Source organism: Dermochelys coriacea, chromosome 3 (assembly GCF_009764565.3).
Source record: "Dermochelys coriacea isolate rDerCor1 chromosome 3, rDerCor1.pri.v4, whole genome shotgun sequence".
Classification (NCBI taxonomy): Eukaryota; Metazoa; Chordata; order Testudines; family Dermochelyidae; genus Dermochelys; species Dermochelys coriacea.
In genome coordinates this window covers 48,257,316-48,274,419 of record NC_050070.1, presented here as the reverse complement: position 1 = coordinate 48,274,419, position 17,104 = coordinate 48,257,316, and the positions used below count along the sequence as shown (strand labels likewise).

Genomic DNA, 17,104 nt, shown 5'->3' with positions numbered 1-17,104 from the left:
CCATTCCATTGCTTCTTATTTCTTTACATTCTACCTCATCATTGATATATAATGCTACTCCACCACCTTAACCTTTATTTCTGTCTTTCCTAAACAGCACATACCCTTCAATACCTGTAGTCCAGTCATGACTACTATTCCACCATGTTTCTGTTATCCCTATAATATCAGGTTTCACTTCCTGTACCAGTAGTTCTAGTTCCTCCATTTTGTTACCTAGTCTCCTCGCATTGGTGTACAAACATCTTAATTTTTGCTGTTTGGCCTCGCTCACATTCTTTACACAATTAGGCATGGACATTCTACAGCCAGTATGACCTATTAGACTGGTATCCACACTGTCCTTCCTCTTTATGTACATTCTCCTACCCATGGCTGTATCCTGTCTTACTTTATTTTCTTCCCTCTCAATGCTAAAGTCTGGCATGGAGATTACCTGGACATCTCCCAACCATCTTCTCCAAATTCCTAGCTTAAAGCTCTCTTAATCAGTTGTGCCAGTTTCCGTCCTAGAAGTCTATTTCCTTCCCTACTCAGATAAAGTCCATCCCGAGAGAACTATCCTCTGTCCATGAATGCCTCTCAGTGGCCATACATCCCAAAGCCCTTCTTATAGCACCACTGCGTGAGCCATCTGTTGATAGTCATAATCTTGTCACACTTTTGTTGCCCTTCTCTAGGAACAGGCAGAATCCCACTGAAGATCACCTGAGCCTCTATTTCCTTAAACGTCTTCCCCAACCTGGCATAGTCTACCTTGATATGTTCCAGCGAGAATCTGATGGTATAATTTGTTCCCACATGAAGGACGATCAGTGGATTCTTTCCCACTTTCTTTAGGATCCTCTTCAACCTCAGGTCCACATCCCATATCTTAGCACTTGGAAGACAGGACACCCTTCTATTCTCTGGATCAGCTCTGGTTAGCTCTCAATTAGGAGTCCCCGATCACGTAGACCTGCCTTTTCCTGGTGATGGTGCGATTCTCTGGTCTATCCCCTGTTCCCTCTGGCTGCAAGTTCTTTCCATTCCTATTCTCCCTTGTAATCCTCTTCAACCCATCCTGTATCCTCCAGGGGCTCATATTTGGTGTAGTCTCCATTGACTCTTCCCCTTTTCCTATAGCTGCTCTTCCACCTTCAGTGACCATCTGCTGAGCCCCTTCTTCATTTTCCAATTCTGCAAACCTGTTCTTAAGCTCTATTTCTCCTTCACTCCTGTCTTTTCCTCTGCCTGTTTCTCTTAGTCACATGTTTCCACTGTCCATTTTCTTCACCCAGCAGTCTCCCCTCAGGGTTCTTCAGTCCTGCGTCCATCTGCAAGTCTGAGCTTTTCCCTTCAGCTTCCTCATGCCTTTGCTCCGTAATCCGCTCGGACCCCCTTCTAACCAGACTTTCCACCTGCATCTCCAATCCTAGGATCTTTTCTTCCATCAACTCTATCAGATGGCACTTCATGCAGATGAAACTCTTTCCGGTTGCCCATTCCAGGATCATATACATGCCGCATCTTCCACATCCAGTCATCCTCATTGTGTCTTCCACTACATGGGTCACTCCCACTGTTGCCTTGTATCTGTCATCGCCTTCCCACCTAAATTCTGTTAATCTGGGAAACACAAACTGCACCAAAATACCACCACCCACAGTGAAAACAAACCCCAAACAAGCACCGCAATACAAACTCCCCTGTTAACCGCTCTGTGTGCTGGCTCCTCTGCCACTGCAGCTGTCTGTGCTGCTGCCTGACTGGCTGGCTACCTTTATAGGACCTCTAGTCAGAGAAGCCCTGTCCCCTAATCAGGGCTCAGCTTCTCTCCCAGCACATTTTGTACATAACAGTTGTCATATGTAATAAAATCATCATCTCTTAACAGTTTTGAATGGATATTTCCTGATTTAGGGACATGTGAAATACAATCCATACAACTGATTTGTTTGGATTGGCATGACTCAGTACATTGAAATGTTTATGTAAATTATGAATGCAGAAACTAATGGAGTTATTCTTTAATTAAATCTTTAAATTGATATTTTTCCTGTACAGATTCTGTGCCTGTGATCTCTTGATAATGCTCTATTACTATAATGGAACACCTGGGATCCAGGTTGCGTCATGCAAAATCAGAGTAACTCCAATTAACTTCTGGCCAATCTCTTTAATGTGACAGAAAGACACCCTTTTCCCTTCATTTATTTATTTATTATTTTAAAAAGAAAGAGTTAGACCTTGTTTCATAACTTTAAGGTCATATGTTCCCCTCAGCTGTTTGAAGTCAATCAAAGTCCCCCATGCACAGCCAAGCATAGGATTTATTCCTTGAATTGAAAAGCATTTCATACTGGTCCATGCTCTCCTCACCCAAAGACATGAAAATCTACTGAAGCCAAGGGAGTTGCAAAATTGCACCTGAGGGCTCACTGTGATTCACTGTGTCTAATGGGAAACTTCTTGCACACAAAAGGATAATGATTATTTATTAATAAATTCCTCAACTTTCCTAATTACTGTCTGATAATAAAATTATCATTACTGAGCTTTACTTTTCTTTACATAGTCTCAATAAATGTTGCAATATATCAACTTTTATTTCACTCTTATTGCTGAAATGAGCTTTCAGCTAACCTGTTTCTCAGGCTGTTGCTCCTCTTCCTCCATGTTCAATGCTACTGGTGAATTGGAGTTACTGTGGATAGTTGCATATGAATCTGATAAAGAACTGTTTGATGCTTTCCCGACGGTGTGTGAATGAATACTGGAGGCAGATGTGGTCACTCCCCCTTTGAGCAGGGCCTCAGCCATACCTACCAGTTCCTCAAAATGTGTGACTGCCTGTGGCAACACTGAAATTAGAAAGAGTGATCACTAAGGATAGCCAGTGATGCTACTAAACTTTGGTTTAGTTTCATGTATACAGATATTTTTATAACCAAACTCCTGTCACAGTAGTCAAAAGAACAGGGCTTGCAGTCTCCATCTAGACCAACCCCAGCAATCAGCAGAGATATCATTAGAATGCTGCTTCCTTTTTTTAAAATTCCTTCCCTGCCCTGTCATCAAATGAACCCCACAATGGAGATCAGGCTTCCAGCATAAGCAATGTGCTAGCTCTCTGCTGATTGATAAAAGGAGCCATTGGTTAACACATGCCCACCGTGATGCTGACCTGGCTGTTTTTCATGTCTTTCTCTTACACTGTTTTCTCAAAATATGTACAGCACTACAAGATTGAAGAGTATGGGCGAAATTCAGAATAGTTAGAAGCAGGTCCAATTCTATTCACTAGAATGGAGATATGTCTGGCTGCATTTGACCTTTTATTTCTTGTTATAAGAAATCCTTTAAAATGTCCCCTTATTTGGTCAACATATTATTTACACAGATGAGCTTTTCTGGAGTGAGTCCATTACAGAGATTACATTCAGTGGAGTGGCAAAGCATGATCTGATGAAACACTGTAAGAGATAAAGAGGAAGCAAAAAGCACAGTAATTAAACTAATAGAAATTATACAGCAAAGGGGAAATGTAAGCACTCAAGAGGAAAGTAGAAATTGACCTAGCAATTTAAAAGAAATGGACAGATATTAACAGTCTTTTACTGGACCAATTTCTGTTAGAGAGAGCGTAAACTCTCTCTGGGTAAGCTCAAAACTTGTCTCTCTCACCAACAGAAGTTGGTCCAATAAAAGATATTACCTCACCCACTTTGTCTCTCTACGATCCTGGGACCAATCTATTAACAATATCAGATTCAACCTGAAATATTAACAATATCAGATATTAACAATATCAGATTCAACCTGAAAAAATGCTACTGATAAAAACAATCCAGAACACACAGGTCAAATGGGTATGGGAAGACTGAAACCAAGTAGCAATGAGAGAGGACTAGGCAGACAATGAACTGAACTGAATATGTGCTTGCAACATCATATGGTGACCAAGGGGGAAAAAAAAGCAATGTTATATTGGGTTGTACATTCGGTGGCATCATGTTACTAATAAGGCAGGTGACAGACCTGCCTATTTAAGCAACATTTGTTCATTTACATTTTGAATGCTGCATACAGTTTTGGCTGCCCATATTAAGAAAACAACAATGAATTGGTGGGGGATCCAGAGAAGGCCAACTAAGGTGATTAAAGGCTTGGTTAAAAGAGCTAAATGGATATAAATTGGTTAAAAGATTACAAGGCATCACCTGGAAATAACTGATGATTTTCACAAGGAAGAAATTATTTGGTGCAGGGATGAATAATTAGAAGTTAAGGGATAGAACTAAGTAGGGGAAATTTTAGAATATCAATAATTGCCGAACAATAACATCAGTTAGACTTGGGTCAGTGGAGTCCCAGTTGCTGGAGTTATTCAAACTTGACCTACAATTATACAAAGCACATGAAAATGTTCTGTGAGGAACAATCCAGCTGATTTAATCAGTTTTTTCCCCATCTTTAAACTCAATGATCTCACAGTCTCTTTTTAAGTTGATTTCATCTATGGGCCAACTGGAATTAAATGCTGTAGTCATGCAGAAATGACTTTTTTTTACTAATTTGGGGCTAGATCTTGATAGATGTTTCAGCACTCATAATTCTCATGTAAGTGTCCTCACAACAATCAGGACTTTATGTGCTTTCAGCTCTCCTCTTCATCAAAAAGTGTCCATTTTCCCACAGTTTACCTTGAAGCATGACCAGTGACTGCCGTAGGCGACAGTTTTCTCTCATGGTATCTGTCAGTTTCCTTTTCAGACTTTTTATTTTGGCACGTAGTTCCACTTTGGATAACTGAAACAAGGGCTCCTCATCATCACTACTGCTTTCGCTGTACAGAAAGGCATTTCCAGAATACGGTTCTCTCTGAAAAAAATAAATTGGGCTAAAAAGCAACAATAGAAAATAAAAGTATCTACTATTAAACTGTTTGGCTAAAGGAGGATATTATCTTTACAAAGACACACAAAGTATAAATATGAGTTCACCTTCATAATCAACTTAACTAACATTGATACTGTAATTCAACTAACTGGTTGACTACAATATTAACAATACTTAGCTCTAATACACTACTTTATATATCCCAAGCACTATATGAACATATAGTAAGATAGCATCTTTCATCAGCACTAATTCACTTAAAATTTTAAATACATTAATTTTTTTAAAATGTGAACCTCAGCTTTGTTGTGCTGCACAGCTGCAAATTACTGAAGACAAGATGTTTTACCTGTTTGTTAATTAAAGATGTTTCAAGTTGACTCAGGATGTTGGCAGAGGCAGAGGCCTGTAATGATTTCTTTCTTTTTATACTCTTCATCATTTTCCCCTGAAAATAACCACATGATAACACATTTGCGCTCACATAGTGTTTTCTATCAGAAGATTTCATTGTACACTACAAACATTTATTCATTTTGGCCTTACTGTGTCCTTTGAGTAGAAAAAATATGTCTGTATCTTTTGTCAGTTCTGAGATCCATGGATTCTCCTGAGTAATTTGCAGATCTCACTCCATGGCAGACTTCAGAAGCCATGACCCTTGCCCACTTTATGGTGTTGTCAGAGCCCTTCCTCATTGGGGATGATGCAGTGTAGGTGCACAACATCCAAAGCTGTGAAGATTCTACATATATTTTCTCTTTCTGCAACTTCTGATAAGGATGGAGGGAAGATCTGGACCCGTGTTATCAATTACCCCAACATGTCATTGAGCTAAGGCATGATGTGAAGATTGTCTTTGTCTCCACTGCCAACATATACATACTGTGTACCCAGAAAAGTCACGAGCAATGCACTGGAACATTATATTAGGGCATAAAAGTAACAGGTTCACACTTGGGAAAACAACAGAGACTGAAAACCCACCTGGCCTTTGTCCAGGTCACTATCTTCACTCTCTGAGAATATCATCTCAATCCTCTTCCTCTTGCCTTTTCCAAGAACTTGTATTTTTGTAATTTCATCCGCTTGCAATATCTTCTGCATCATCTCAACTAGCTCTTGAGGGTCATCTGTAGTGGAGAAAAGAAAAGTCCAAGCAGATGATACTATTCTGCTAGTCAGCTAGTGACATCTGAAATTAAATAGTTATAAATGGGCTGCTTTGCAGATGGACTCACCACTCATGTACACTACTTTTACTAAATGTTTCTCTGTCTTTCTTTCTCCCACAGGCCAGTTAACTAGCACCTGCTCATTTGGTTTCAGGAGTCCTTCTAGTTCACTGTCATCACTGGGAAGATCCTGAATCCATGAAGTCTCTCCAATTTGTAGCAAATTATCATTTACAAAATCGAACAGCGTGAACTTTTTCATTTTTAAGGGATTTCCTTGTCACACAGCCACAGCCTGAAGAATTTCATAGGAAAAATAATTGTTACTTCATCATGTCACTGGTGTACATGAAGTTTTATAAACAGATTTTTTTAAAAAATCCAACCCTCTCCTCCTTGGATCTTACAATCTGAGGGCCTCTCTGTGTGAAAATAACCTGTATAGGGGAAGAAGAGAAAACTAACCCAGTCTCCTGTGAACTCTTCCTTCAAAAGGGGAGAGGGGAAGAGTTTGCCCAGCATACATACAGCCACAGATGTGGAAAGAGATTTGGTCTCAATGTGCATCAGCAATCAAAAAAGTGAACAGAATGTTAGGAACCATAAGGAAAGGGATAGATGAGAGAGAAAATATCATATTGCCTCCATATAAATCTATGGTATGGCCACATCTTGAATTCTGCATGCAGATGTGGTGGCCCCATCTCAAAAAGATATATTAGAATTGGAAAAGGTTCAGTAAAGGGCAACAAAAATTATTAGCGGTATGGAATGGCTTCCATAAGAAGAGAGATTAATAAGACTGGGGACTTTTCAGCTTGGAAAAGAGATGACTAAGGGGGAAATGATAGAGGTCTATAAAATCATGACTGTGTGGAGAAAGTAAATAAGGAAGTGTTATTTACCCCTTCTCATAACACAAGAACATGAGGTCACAAAATGAAATTAATAGGCAGCAGGTTTAAAACAAACAAAAGGAAATATTTCTTCACACCATGCACAGTCAACTTGTGGAACTCTTTGCCAGAGAATATTTTGAAGGCCAAGACTATAACAGGGTTCAAAAAAAGAACAAGGTAAGTTCATGGAGGATAGGTCCATCAATGGCTATTAGCCAGGATGGGCAGGGATGGTGTCTCTAGCCTCTGTTTGCCAGAAGCTGGGAATGAGCGACAGGGAATGGATCACTTGATGATTACCTGTTCATTCCCTCTGGGGTATCTAGCATTAGCCACTGTCGGAAGACAGGATATGGGGCTAGATGGACCTTTGGTCTGACACAGTATGGCCGTTCTTATGTTCTCCAAACCTATACACTACAGGGGATCCACTGAAGAAAAGGGGCATCCACACAGAAGATCTCTGCCTCCCCACTACTACCTGGTCTCCTTATCTGTCTGCTGCAGCCTGACTATTATGCCTGAAGTTTGCCTCACCTTATAGTGTCCTTAATGCAGAGGTAAAACCTCTCTGAGATTATACAGACTCAGAAGGCTTAAAGGTACAAAGATGATAAAAACTTCAGAGAGTAGTTTACCCTTGCAACTTGAGGTGTATGTATTGTGTATTCTATTTAAAGGGATGTATGACTAGAAGACTATTAATCATCCTTTGGGCAACAAGATGTACAGTACAATTACAGCCATATAGGAGCAACCCAGAACACCAAGGATAAGTGAGTGGATGAAGTCTGACACATCCTGGCAATGGAAAAGTTAACATATATAAGAAATGTCAGTCTCAGGATTATTAGACAGTTGGGCTGCCTTTTATGAACTACAGAATAAAAGCTATAAGGAGAACACAGAACCAACATTTGCATTCCCCCCCCCTTTTTTTTTACATTAGACTCTTAAAGCAAAGGAAGGAAAGGACTATTTTAATCCTCTTGGCAGTATTAAAAATTCATGGACAGGGGGAAGGGAAGGAACAAAATGCAAACTGAAGTAGTTTGTGTTTTAGTTTGTTCTGTTAAAAACAATGTGACATCTAGGCTGAGAAATGGAATAAGAATTATCATTAGTACTCTGTGAAGAGTTTGTTGGGTATTATATCACTAGTACTGTATAGGACTGGGTTGTACTTCTATTTTACATTTTTTCAAGGAAGTGCAATTTCATGAGATTATATTTTCTTTAATATGAATGCAAAGTACTCCACTTAGGAAGGAACAATCAATTGCACACACACAAAATGGGAAATGATTGCCTAGGAGGGAGTACTGCAGAAAGGGATCTGGGAGTCATAGTGGATCACAAGCTATATATGAGTCAACAGTTTAACACTGTTGCCAAAAAAAAAAAAAAAAAAAAGCAAACATCATTCTGGGATGTATCAGCAAAAATGTTGTAAGCAAGACACGAGAAGTAATTCTTCCACTCTACTCTGCACAAGAAGACCTCAGCTGGAGCATTGTGTCCAGTTCTGGGTGCAACATTTCAGGAAAGATGTGGACCAACTAGAGAAGGTCAAAAGGAGAGCAACAAAAATGATTAAAGGTCTAGAAAACATGACCTATGAGGGAAGATTGAAAAAATTGGGCTTTTTTAGTCTGGAGAAGAGAAGACAGAGGGAGACAGACAGTTTTCAAGTACATAAAAGGTTGTTATAAGGAGGAGGGTGGAAAATTCCTCTCCTTAACCTCTGAGAATAGGACAAGAAGCAATGGGATTAAATTGCACCAAGGGAGGTTTAGGTTGAACGTTAGGAAAAACTTCCCCATTGTCAGGATTTGTTAAGCACTGGAACAAATTGCCTAAAGAGCTTATGGAATCTTCGTCATTGGAGGATTTTAAGAACAAGTTAAACACTCCTCAGGAATGGTCTAATTATCAGGTAGTCCTGCCTTGAGAGAAGGGGACGGGACTAGATGACCTACTGAGGTCCCTTCCAGTCCTATACTTCTATGATTCTCAGAGCAACTAGAAAGCCCCAGATTATCTGAAAACACCCAAAACTTTACACGTAAAGCCTGGGGAAGAGGAATCCTCAAGTCATGAATCACTAGGATCCTAATTCTGCCACCCTTACACATGCTGAGTAGCTCTTTAGTCCAAAAGAAGGAATCACTTAACATTGGTGTAGGTGGCAGAATTGAGCCCTCAGGTTATGCTCCTGCTCCCAGTGAAGTTTTGCCGTTGACTTCGATAGGAACAGATGAAGTCCAAAATTCACACTAAAATCAGGCCAATGGAATAGAAATTTGGCCAAAGTGAGATATACAAAGTGCAGGGTTTAAAAGAGGTCTGAGTACATGTGCATGCTCTGACAAACCCAGCCTGCCTGACAGGGATAATTAGAGCTTTATCACAACAGTCATGGACTCTGTAATTTAATCATTATTTAAAAAAAATCTGTGACTTTTGAGGGTTTTTGCAAGTGGTGGGTGGATACAATGGTAAACCACTGAACCTATTTCACTGAGAGCCTGCCAACTTAAAAACATGGGACTTTGATAGAAATTAGAAAATAATATTCAGGGCTAGAGATTTGTCACACAGTCATGGATTGCATGACTCCCCTGGTTTTGGGGGGAGAAGTCACAAAGTTTTCCCGGCTGCTTTAAAAGACATTTGTGTTATGCTGCTGCTCTTGCTGCTTTTGCAGAGACTGAGGCAAGAAAGCCGTGCTGACGAGGTGGCAGAGACTCTCTATCATCCACTTCCCTCTGCTGCTATTGCAGCACTGAATCAGCAGGCAGTCCAGCTGTTTTAAATATGTTAGACACGAAATGGTTTAAATCAGTCTTATTGCAACATAAAGGACATTGAGTAAAATAACAGAACCTTGGATTTCTTTGGTATTTTTCTTTCCCCCCACTGATCTCTTCACACAATTTACTGTGACAAGCTAGAGACCCTCAGGGATCAATACCTACCTGTCTGTTGGCATCTTCTTGAGAAAGTAATTAAAGTGGTTGGAAAGGTAGAACGAAATGTCTGTAATGAAGAAAAGAAAAAGTCCAGGATTCTCCACCTATGGAAGGAAATATCAGGCCAGTCTTGCAGTTCTTTCACATGCAAAACTCTCACTGGAGTCAGTAAAAACAACAAGGAGTCCGGTGGCATCTTAAAGACTAACAGGTTTATTTGGGTATAAGCTTTCGTGGGTAGAAAACCCACTTCTTCAGATGGAGTCAATGGGCGTCTTGCTTGAGTAAGGACTGGATGATCGGATGCATCATCTCCAGGAGATGTTCTCTGACAAAACAGATCACCACAAATGTAAAACAAATGTGTACACACCCTGATTAGGGCCTCTAGTTGCTGCTTGGGCAGAATAAGACAGAATAATAGTAAAAACTGCCAAAAATTTTCATTTAAAAAAACTGCTAAAATGTGACATTTTGACAATTTATAAACTTTGTTTCCTCAAAACCTTTTCGAAATGGGAAATTTGTTGAAATGGATCTTTTCTAGCAAACAGTTTTAGTTTCAATGAATCAGCACTATCCAATGAAAAATGTTTAGTCAATAAACCCCAACCAGCTCAACTCATAAGCCTGCACTGTAGAAGAGGGCAGCTTTATAATCTGATCCAGCCTCCAGTAGCTCCAGTGGTCTAGAGCTCCAGAAAGAGGCTATTTATGCATCTCCCAGACTTAGACCTGTGGTTCTCAAACTTTTGTATTGGTGACCCCTTTCACACATCAAGCCTCTGAGTGCAATCCCCCCTTATAAATTAAAAACACATTTTTTTATATTTAACACTACAGGCAGTCCTTGACTTTATGACGTTCGAGTTACGACAAACAGCACTTATGGCGTTTATAAATTGTCATCGTGATTTGACTTTACAACGTCGGTTTTGACTTTACAATGCTCAATCTGACATTGTTCCTCTGGGAAATGACATTTTTGACTTAAGACACAATTTTCAGGAACCAATTGTGTCATAAGTCTGAGGACTGCCTGCTGGAGGTGAAGCAGGATTTGGGAGTGGAGCCTGACAGCTTGCGACCCCCACGTAATAACCTCATGACCCCGAGGGGTCACAACTGCCAGTTTTAGAACCCCTGCCTTAGACTGTCCCACCCTGACAGGGTCCTGGCCACTTTTGAGGCTGTACCAGCTAAGTCCAGTCCCCCATTTCTGCTGGACTTTCTGCTTTTGGAGCCTGGTGTTTAAAATTTATCAGTGTAGAATGAATCTGATCTTGTGTTCTCAATCTTTTTTTCTCTGCTTTGGGAGGCTTTATGTCAGAGTCCTGACATTGAGAGTTTTGGTGGATTAAATCATTTTAACTGGGAGAGATGTAATTGTTCACTAATATTACAGTGTGCAGTTACTAACTACAGAAGGGGGTTTTGTACCATTTGTTAAAATCCACACTTGCAGGCTTTTGTAAGCAAGATACTTTACAACTGCCAGATTCTCCATCTGAAAACACAAGCTACCCATTTCAAATCTATTGTTCCTTACATTTACTGTTTATTTCTCTTGAGACCCACATCTATCCCTAGTTTCTCTGAAATCAGATAGCCTGTAGAAGAAGAAAAAAGGTGGAAGCAGCCATTTACATGCTGTGTGGAGGAAACATATATTAATTGGATCCCTAATTTTTGCAGACATGCTCACATCTCACATCCTGAACAGACATTAAATATACAATTTTTCACATAGGATAATGTTACTAAGCAACCAGGAAAGCCAGAATAAGAAAAACAAATACAAAAGTCTTTGTAAAGACATCTCCCTCCCTGTGGCTGACACAGTCTGTTCCAGCTCCATTCAGCAGGAGAGCTGGCAGATACCACAATGAGATCACTACTTCTCTTTCCTCTCAGTAAACGTAATGTAAAGTGTTACAGATTTACAACATGAGATTTTAGACACTCACTGAGTCTGCGTCTGTTCTCACTGAAGTCAGTGAGAGCTTTGCTATTGATTTCAACAGAAACAAGATCAGGCCCACAATATACAATCCTATACTGTATACCTGTTTCCTATATTCCCAGGATTAATGCCTAGAAAGAAAAGACTAAAATCATGGTATTGTAGTGAAACGTGATCATTCTGAAATTCATACATCCTACAATTGTTAACATTTTATATTGACTGCCTTCCGGGTCCAGCCTTTACTAATCCTAGTTCTCACTGCAAAGTCCCTCCGCTAACCAGTTATCAGCAGAAAGGGAGGAAGCTGGGTCTGCTGAAGCCAAAACCACTTCACTCCACACTAGGATACTGGTCCTATTTACAGAGTTTGGTTTCCTTTGCTTTTTAAACTGAATTTCCCAAGAAAATTAAAGATATGGGTGCAAAATACCTTGGACTAAAATAAAAACTCAAGAGAATTTAAATGGCCTCATAACAAATTTTTAATTAAAATTAAGGCCTTATTTAACTATTTTATTTTTCCAGTTCTATGGTCTAATTCTGTTCCCACTGAAGTCAGTGTGAGATTTATCATTGACTTCAGAGGGAGAAGAATTAGGCCCTCCATGAGGAATGCAGAAGTGCTGTTATTGCTCAAGAGCTTTATAGAGTGATATCATAGTCATTTTATGGGAAAGAATGACTTATGTAGAAGCAAAATCCACAGCTCTCAGGAAAGGTTTACAGAGCCCAGACTTCCCAGAAAAAACAGAGATATTGTGTTGCATATTTAGCTGTAAAATTAGGGGGAAATGTATCAGAATATCACAGAACTTTAAAGATTGTGTAGATACATTTAAAATTACCCCATATCCACTACCCCAGGGGTTCTCAAACCGGGGGTTGGAACCCCTCAGGGGGTCGTGAGGATATTATCTGGGGGGGGGGTCATAAACTGTCAGTCTCCACCCCAAGCCCCGCTTTGTCTCCAGCATTTATAATGGTGTTAAATATATTAAAAAGTATTTTTAATTTATAAGGGGGGTCGCACTCAGAGGCTTCCTATGGAAAAGGGATCACAAATACAAAAGTTTGAGAACTACGGCACTACCCCATATCCACTTTCTCTACATAAAAGAATAAATGGACACAAATCAGACATCAGAAATTGTAACATACAAAAGCCAGTAGGAGAACACTTTAATCTCCCTGGACATTCTATAATAGATTTAAAAGTAGTCATCCTTCACCAAAAAACTTCAAAAACAGACTTCGAAGAGAAACTGCAGAGCTACAATTCATTTGCAAATTTAACATTATAAATTTGGGCTTGAATAGGGACTAGGAGTAGCTGGCTCACTACAAAAGCAATTTTCCCTCTCTTGGTGTTGATACCTCCTCATCAATTATTGGGAGTGGTCCACATCCACCCTGATTGAACTGGCCCTGTCAGCACTGGTTCTCCACTTGTACGGTAACTCCCTTCTCTTCATGTGCCAGTATATTTATGCCTGCATCTGTGATTTTCACTCCATGCATCTGAAGAAATGGGTTTTTTACCCATGAAAGCTTATGCCCAGATAAATCTGTTAGTCTTTAAGGTGCCACCGGACTCCTCGTTGTTTTTGTGGATACAGACTAACACGTCTACCCCTCTGATATTTAGCAGGGGGTATAACAGTAAAGTAAAATTTCAGGGTAATGTGTGAGGGAATTTAGCTACACAATTCTTACTATCAGTATCTATCAACTGTACTTCTCCATAACTTAATTATAATGGATGGTTAGTCTGGTATAACTGGCTGTGAAATATTTTGAGATACTTCTGTGTGAACTGATGTAATTCACAGTAAGCCATATTATCTTATTTACACGGGTAGTCTCACTGATTTCAGAGTCCCATTGGCATTTGAAGTCTGCAGGGTTTGGCCTATACCTTGTACTGGGTGTCAAAAATCTCCTTGAGGAATCTGTGCGATGATTATTATTTTTTCACTGGAGTTTCCTGCATGCTGTGGGCTTCAGCAACCTAGAAATACCTTGAAATATTAATAACTCCTAAGTATATTAATGTCCACCACAAGTACAATTCTGTTTTTAATTATAAGGTTGAAGGATTTTCTTTGAAAATGCTCTAGTTCCTTCACCAAACCATCTATCTTCTTTTGTAATCCTGAGAGATGACAAAGAAAAAATAATGGATTTACTAAGCAGAACTATTTAGTAGCTCAAGGATTATAACAATATTTTAAAATTAGTAATTAATTTAGCTAACAGCTCAATATGTTGTGCAGACTCACAGAGACTGTGGAGATGCCTTTACTGAACTCAGAGGTTTACTTTCATTAGTCGACTTTCAAAGAAACTATCAAGCAAAACTAGTAACACTACAAAGAAAGGGATGTGGTACATTATCTTAGTTCTGCATACTGGATAAATATCTTAAATAAATAGATATTTGACAGCTCTATGATGGTATGTCTACAGTCATGTCTACAAGTTCAACATGTATTTGCTCAGGCACAAATTGACAAGGCCATCACAAATACCACATGGCAATGGGTACAGATTTATACCTTAGAGAAACATTGTGAATAGAAGTGTAGATGTTCCTTCCAAAGTTCTTCCAGTGGAAGAGCAATGTCACCAGGAGAAGTTTACCACAGACAAAATCAGGCACAAGATATAAACTTAGCACTTGCTCTGAGAAATGGCCACACAGTCAAAAGCCATTTCTCTAAACTACCTGTTATAGAATCTGTTCTGGAAAGATGAATAAAAGGCTGAAGAAAACATCAAAACATCTTTCCACACACTACTAACATACTTTAAAATTTGTCTGGTAAGAACCTATGACGAGACTTTCTGAGGGAGTTTAAAGCTGGTAGAGACTAAATACAGTGCTTACCTCCATCCTTCATATCCCACTACATAATATAGGTGCTCAAATAGTATGGTGATGACTGCAGTACAAGAATATACGTAGAACAGAATAGAATATTCTAAATGGCCCAAGCCTGTTTTTACATGACAACAGATGCTATCCTATTTTGCTGAGCTACTCCATTTTAAAGCTTTATTAATAGTGACCTACTCCCTTCAATTATAAGAGCACTGCAGCAAAACAGGGGCTAGCATATTCAAGGGTGTGCTCATGTCAATATCAACAGTCCAATGGCACTCTGACTGCCTACACTTATGCATTATTTTTTTGGCTTCCCTTGGTAAGTGATTATACATTTTGAAAGGCTGCCTGGTTAATACTTCCAGTGTCTTCTCTTCTATTCCAAATCCGCTGTCCAAAAGTCCTCTTCATGGCACAATATCAGCAGTAGAGGATTGGTTAACTGGTGGTGATCAAGCCTAAGAAAAAAATATTCTGACCTAGTACCTAGAAGTAGCAAACTTTTTACATGGATCCAAGTAAAAAAATAAAACATAAAGGTGGTCACACATTTGTTTTGCGTGACTAGAATCCTGCTTTTGTGGTTCATACATGGAGCAGACGCAGCAAAGATCATCATTGTAACTTGATGGAACATAAAGGAGCCATATCCTGGAAAGTGTCATTGTAACAGGGTGGCTTGCCTTTAAGAGCTGGAGGGCCTAGGCCTACTAACCCTGATTACAATGGAGTCACACCTGGCTATAAGAGTAGCAGAAAGCTAGAATGAAGAAGCTACAGAGCAAGAGAGAAAGAGAAGATGCAGTGAAGGGAATTTTTGTGAGAGTTTTTGAGATTACCAGAGGTGGGGGGCGTGGCAATATACTGTGGAAGAGACACTTCTTAGGTCATAGATCACAACCTACAGTGTAATTGCTTTGTTGTTGTTTTCAATTGTGTGTTGCTGTACTGGGAACATGAAAAAGGAATAAAAGGCTAGCCAGAAGGGCCTGGCGACTGAAGTCTGGCCAGATGTGGCTGTGAGACTGTTTGGTGGGGATGTAATGGGAAAGCCACGGAGAAGGGAGAAATTGTTAGCAAAGTACTGCAATGGCACCTCTGGTCATGGGGCGTGCTGAGTAAACGGCAACTCTCTACAACTAGTGTAGCTGGCAAGATTCGCAACTCCCCTCCCACCAAAAAGGAAAGTGGAAACTGAAGGGGTAACAATAAAAAAAGAGATGAAAGACACTGTCCCATTATTCGCAGAACAGCAGCAAAAGACTCAGACCCTGCTGCTGACTTTTGCCATGTGAACAAAAGGTACAGTTTTCCACCCAGCAGCAGTGGCAGGAGTCTCAGTGCCAAAAAGAGAAGCAGTTTCTGCAGTAACTGGAGACATTTACAGGGATGAGGTCAGGGCAGGCCTGGCCCGACATTGGCAAAACTGGGGTTGGAGGACAATATCGAGGCCTTTCTCTGTACCTTTGAGCGGGTTCCTTGCCTTGCTGGCTGAGAAGACTCTACTTGGGTGGCACCATTTTTGATTGGACAGGCTCAAACCACATTTAGAGCTTTCAGTGACACAGTCAACTCATACCTTGAATGGAAAGCAGCCATCTTAGATTAGGACTGACACTAGAAACGTACGGGCATAAATTCTGTATCGAGCCATTTCTGCAGAAAGCCCAACCCCCTGTGGTAGCTCACAGGTTGCAGGACCTGGCTGATTGGTAGCTGCCGGAGAACTCTCTGGGGAAAGCCATGGACCTAATTGTTATAGAGCATTTCTTGCAAGTTCTGCCCAGGGGAGCTCTAACGTGGGAGAAGCAGTTTAAAAGCTGGCATCAGTGGCAGAAGCAGTGGAAAAGGCAGAGATCCTAGAAAAAAAGATGTTTCAGAGTAGCAGCCAGGTTAGTCTGTATTCGCAAAAAAGAAAAGGAGTACTTGTGGTACCTTAGAGACTAACAAATTTATTTATTTATCAAATGCATCTGATGAAGTGAGTTGTAGCTCACGAAAGCTTATGCTCAAATAAATTTGTTAGTCGCTAAGGTGCCACAAGTACTCCTTTTCTTTTTTAGAAAAAAAGAGATTGCCTGTGTATTATGTTGAGCAAACTGGAAGGGGAGAGAGCCTGGACAATACATTCACATGGTTGGCAACACACATAAATTGCAGGAAGATGGGGAAGTTCTCTTCAGGTAGACTTTGCCCTGGCAAGGCTTTAATGGGGTTGGAGTGGGGAGTGTAGCATGGTGGCTAGACCTTAAGGGCTGGAGGGCCTAGGCCTAGTCAACCCTGGTTACAAAGGAGGCACACATGGGTTGGATCAGGTGGTTCCACTA

The 17,104-nt window shown here is 40.2% G+C and overlaps 1 protein-coding gene and 1 long non-coding RNA gene across 5 annotated transcripts in view; one reads left to right on the top strand and one right to left on the bottom strand.

Annotated features, from left to right (window-relative positions):
• Positions 1-17,104, bottom strand: part of BEND6 (BEN domain containing 6) — a 41,819-nt gene that overhangs the window by 18,673 nt on the left and 6,042 nt on the right. For 2 of the 4 annotated variants that reach the window (XM_038397739.2, XM_043510405.1), the window contains exons 2-7: positions 9,934-10,255; positions 6,123-6,351; positions 5,869-6,014; positions 5,231-5,329; positions 4,686-4,863; positions 2,626-2,843 (exon numbers count right to left, since the gene is read on the bottom strand). In XM_038397739.2, the coding sequence (XP_038253667.1) occupies positions 2,626-2,843; positions 4,686-4,863; positions 5,231-5,329; positions 5,869-6,014; positions 6,123-6,318 (837 nt within the window). In that variant the 5' untranslated portion in view covers positions 6,319-6,351; positions 9,934-10,255. The remainder of the gene's footprint in view (positions 1-2,625; positions 2,844-4,685; positions 4,864-5,230; positions 5,330-5,868; positions 6,015-6,122; positions 6,352-9,933; positions 10,256-17,104) is intronic. The other 2 variants (XM_043510404.1, XM_043510403.1) reach the window with 1 other exon arrangement.
• Positions 1-17,104, top strand: part of LOC119853979 — a 49,205-nt gene that overhangs the window by 28,652 nt on the left and 3,449 nt on the right. The gene's annotated exons all lie outside the window — the stretch shown is intronic.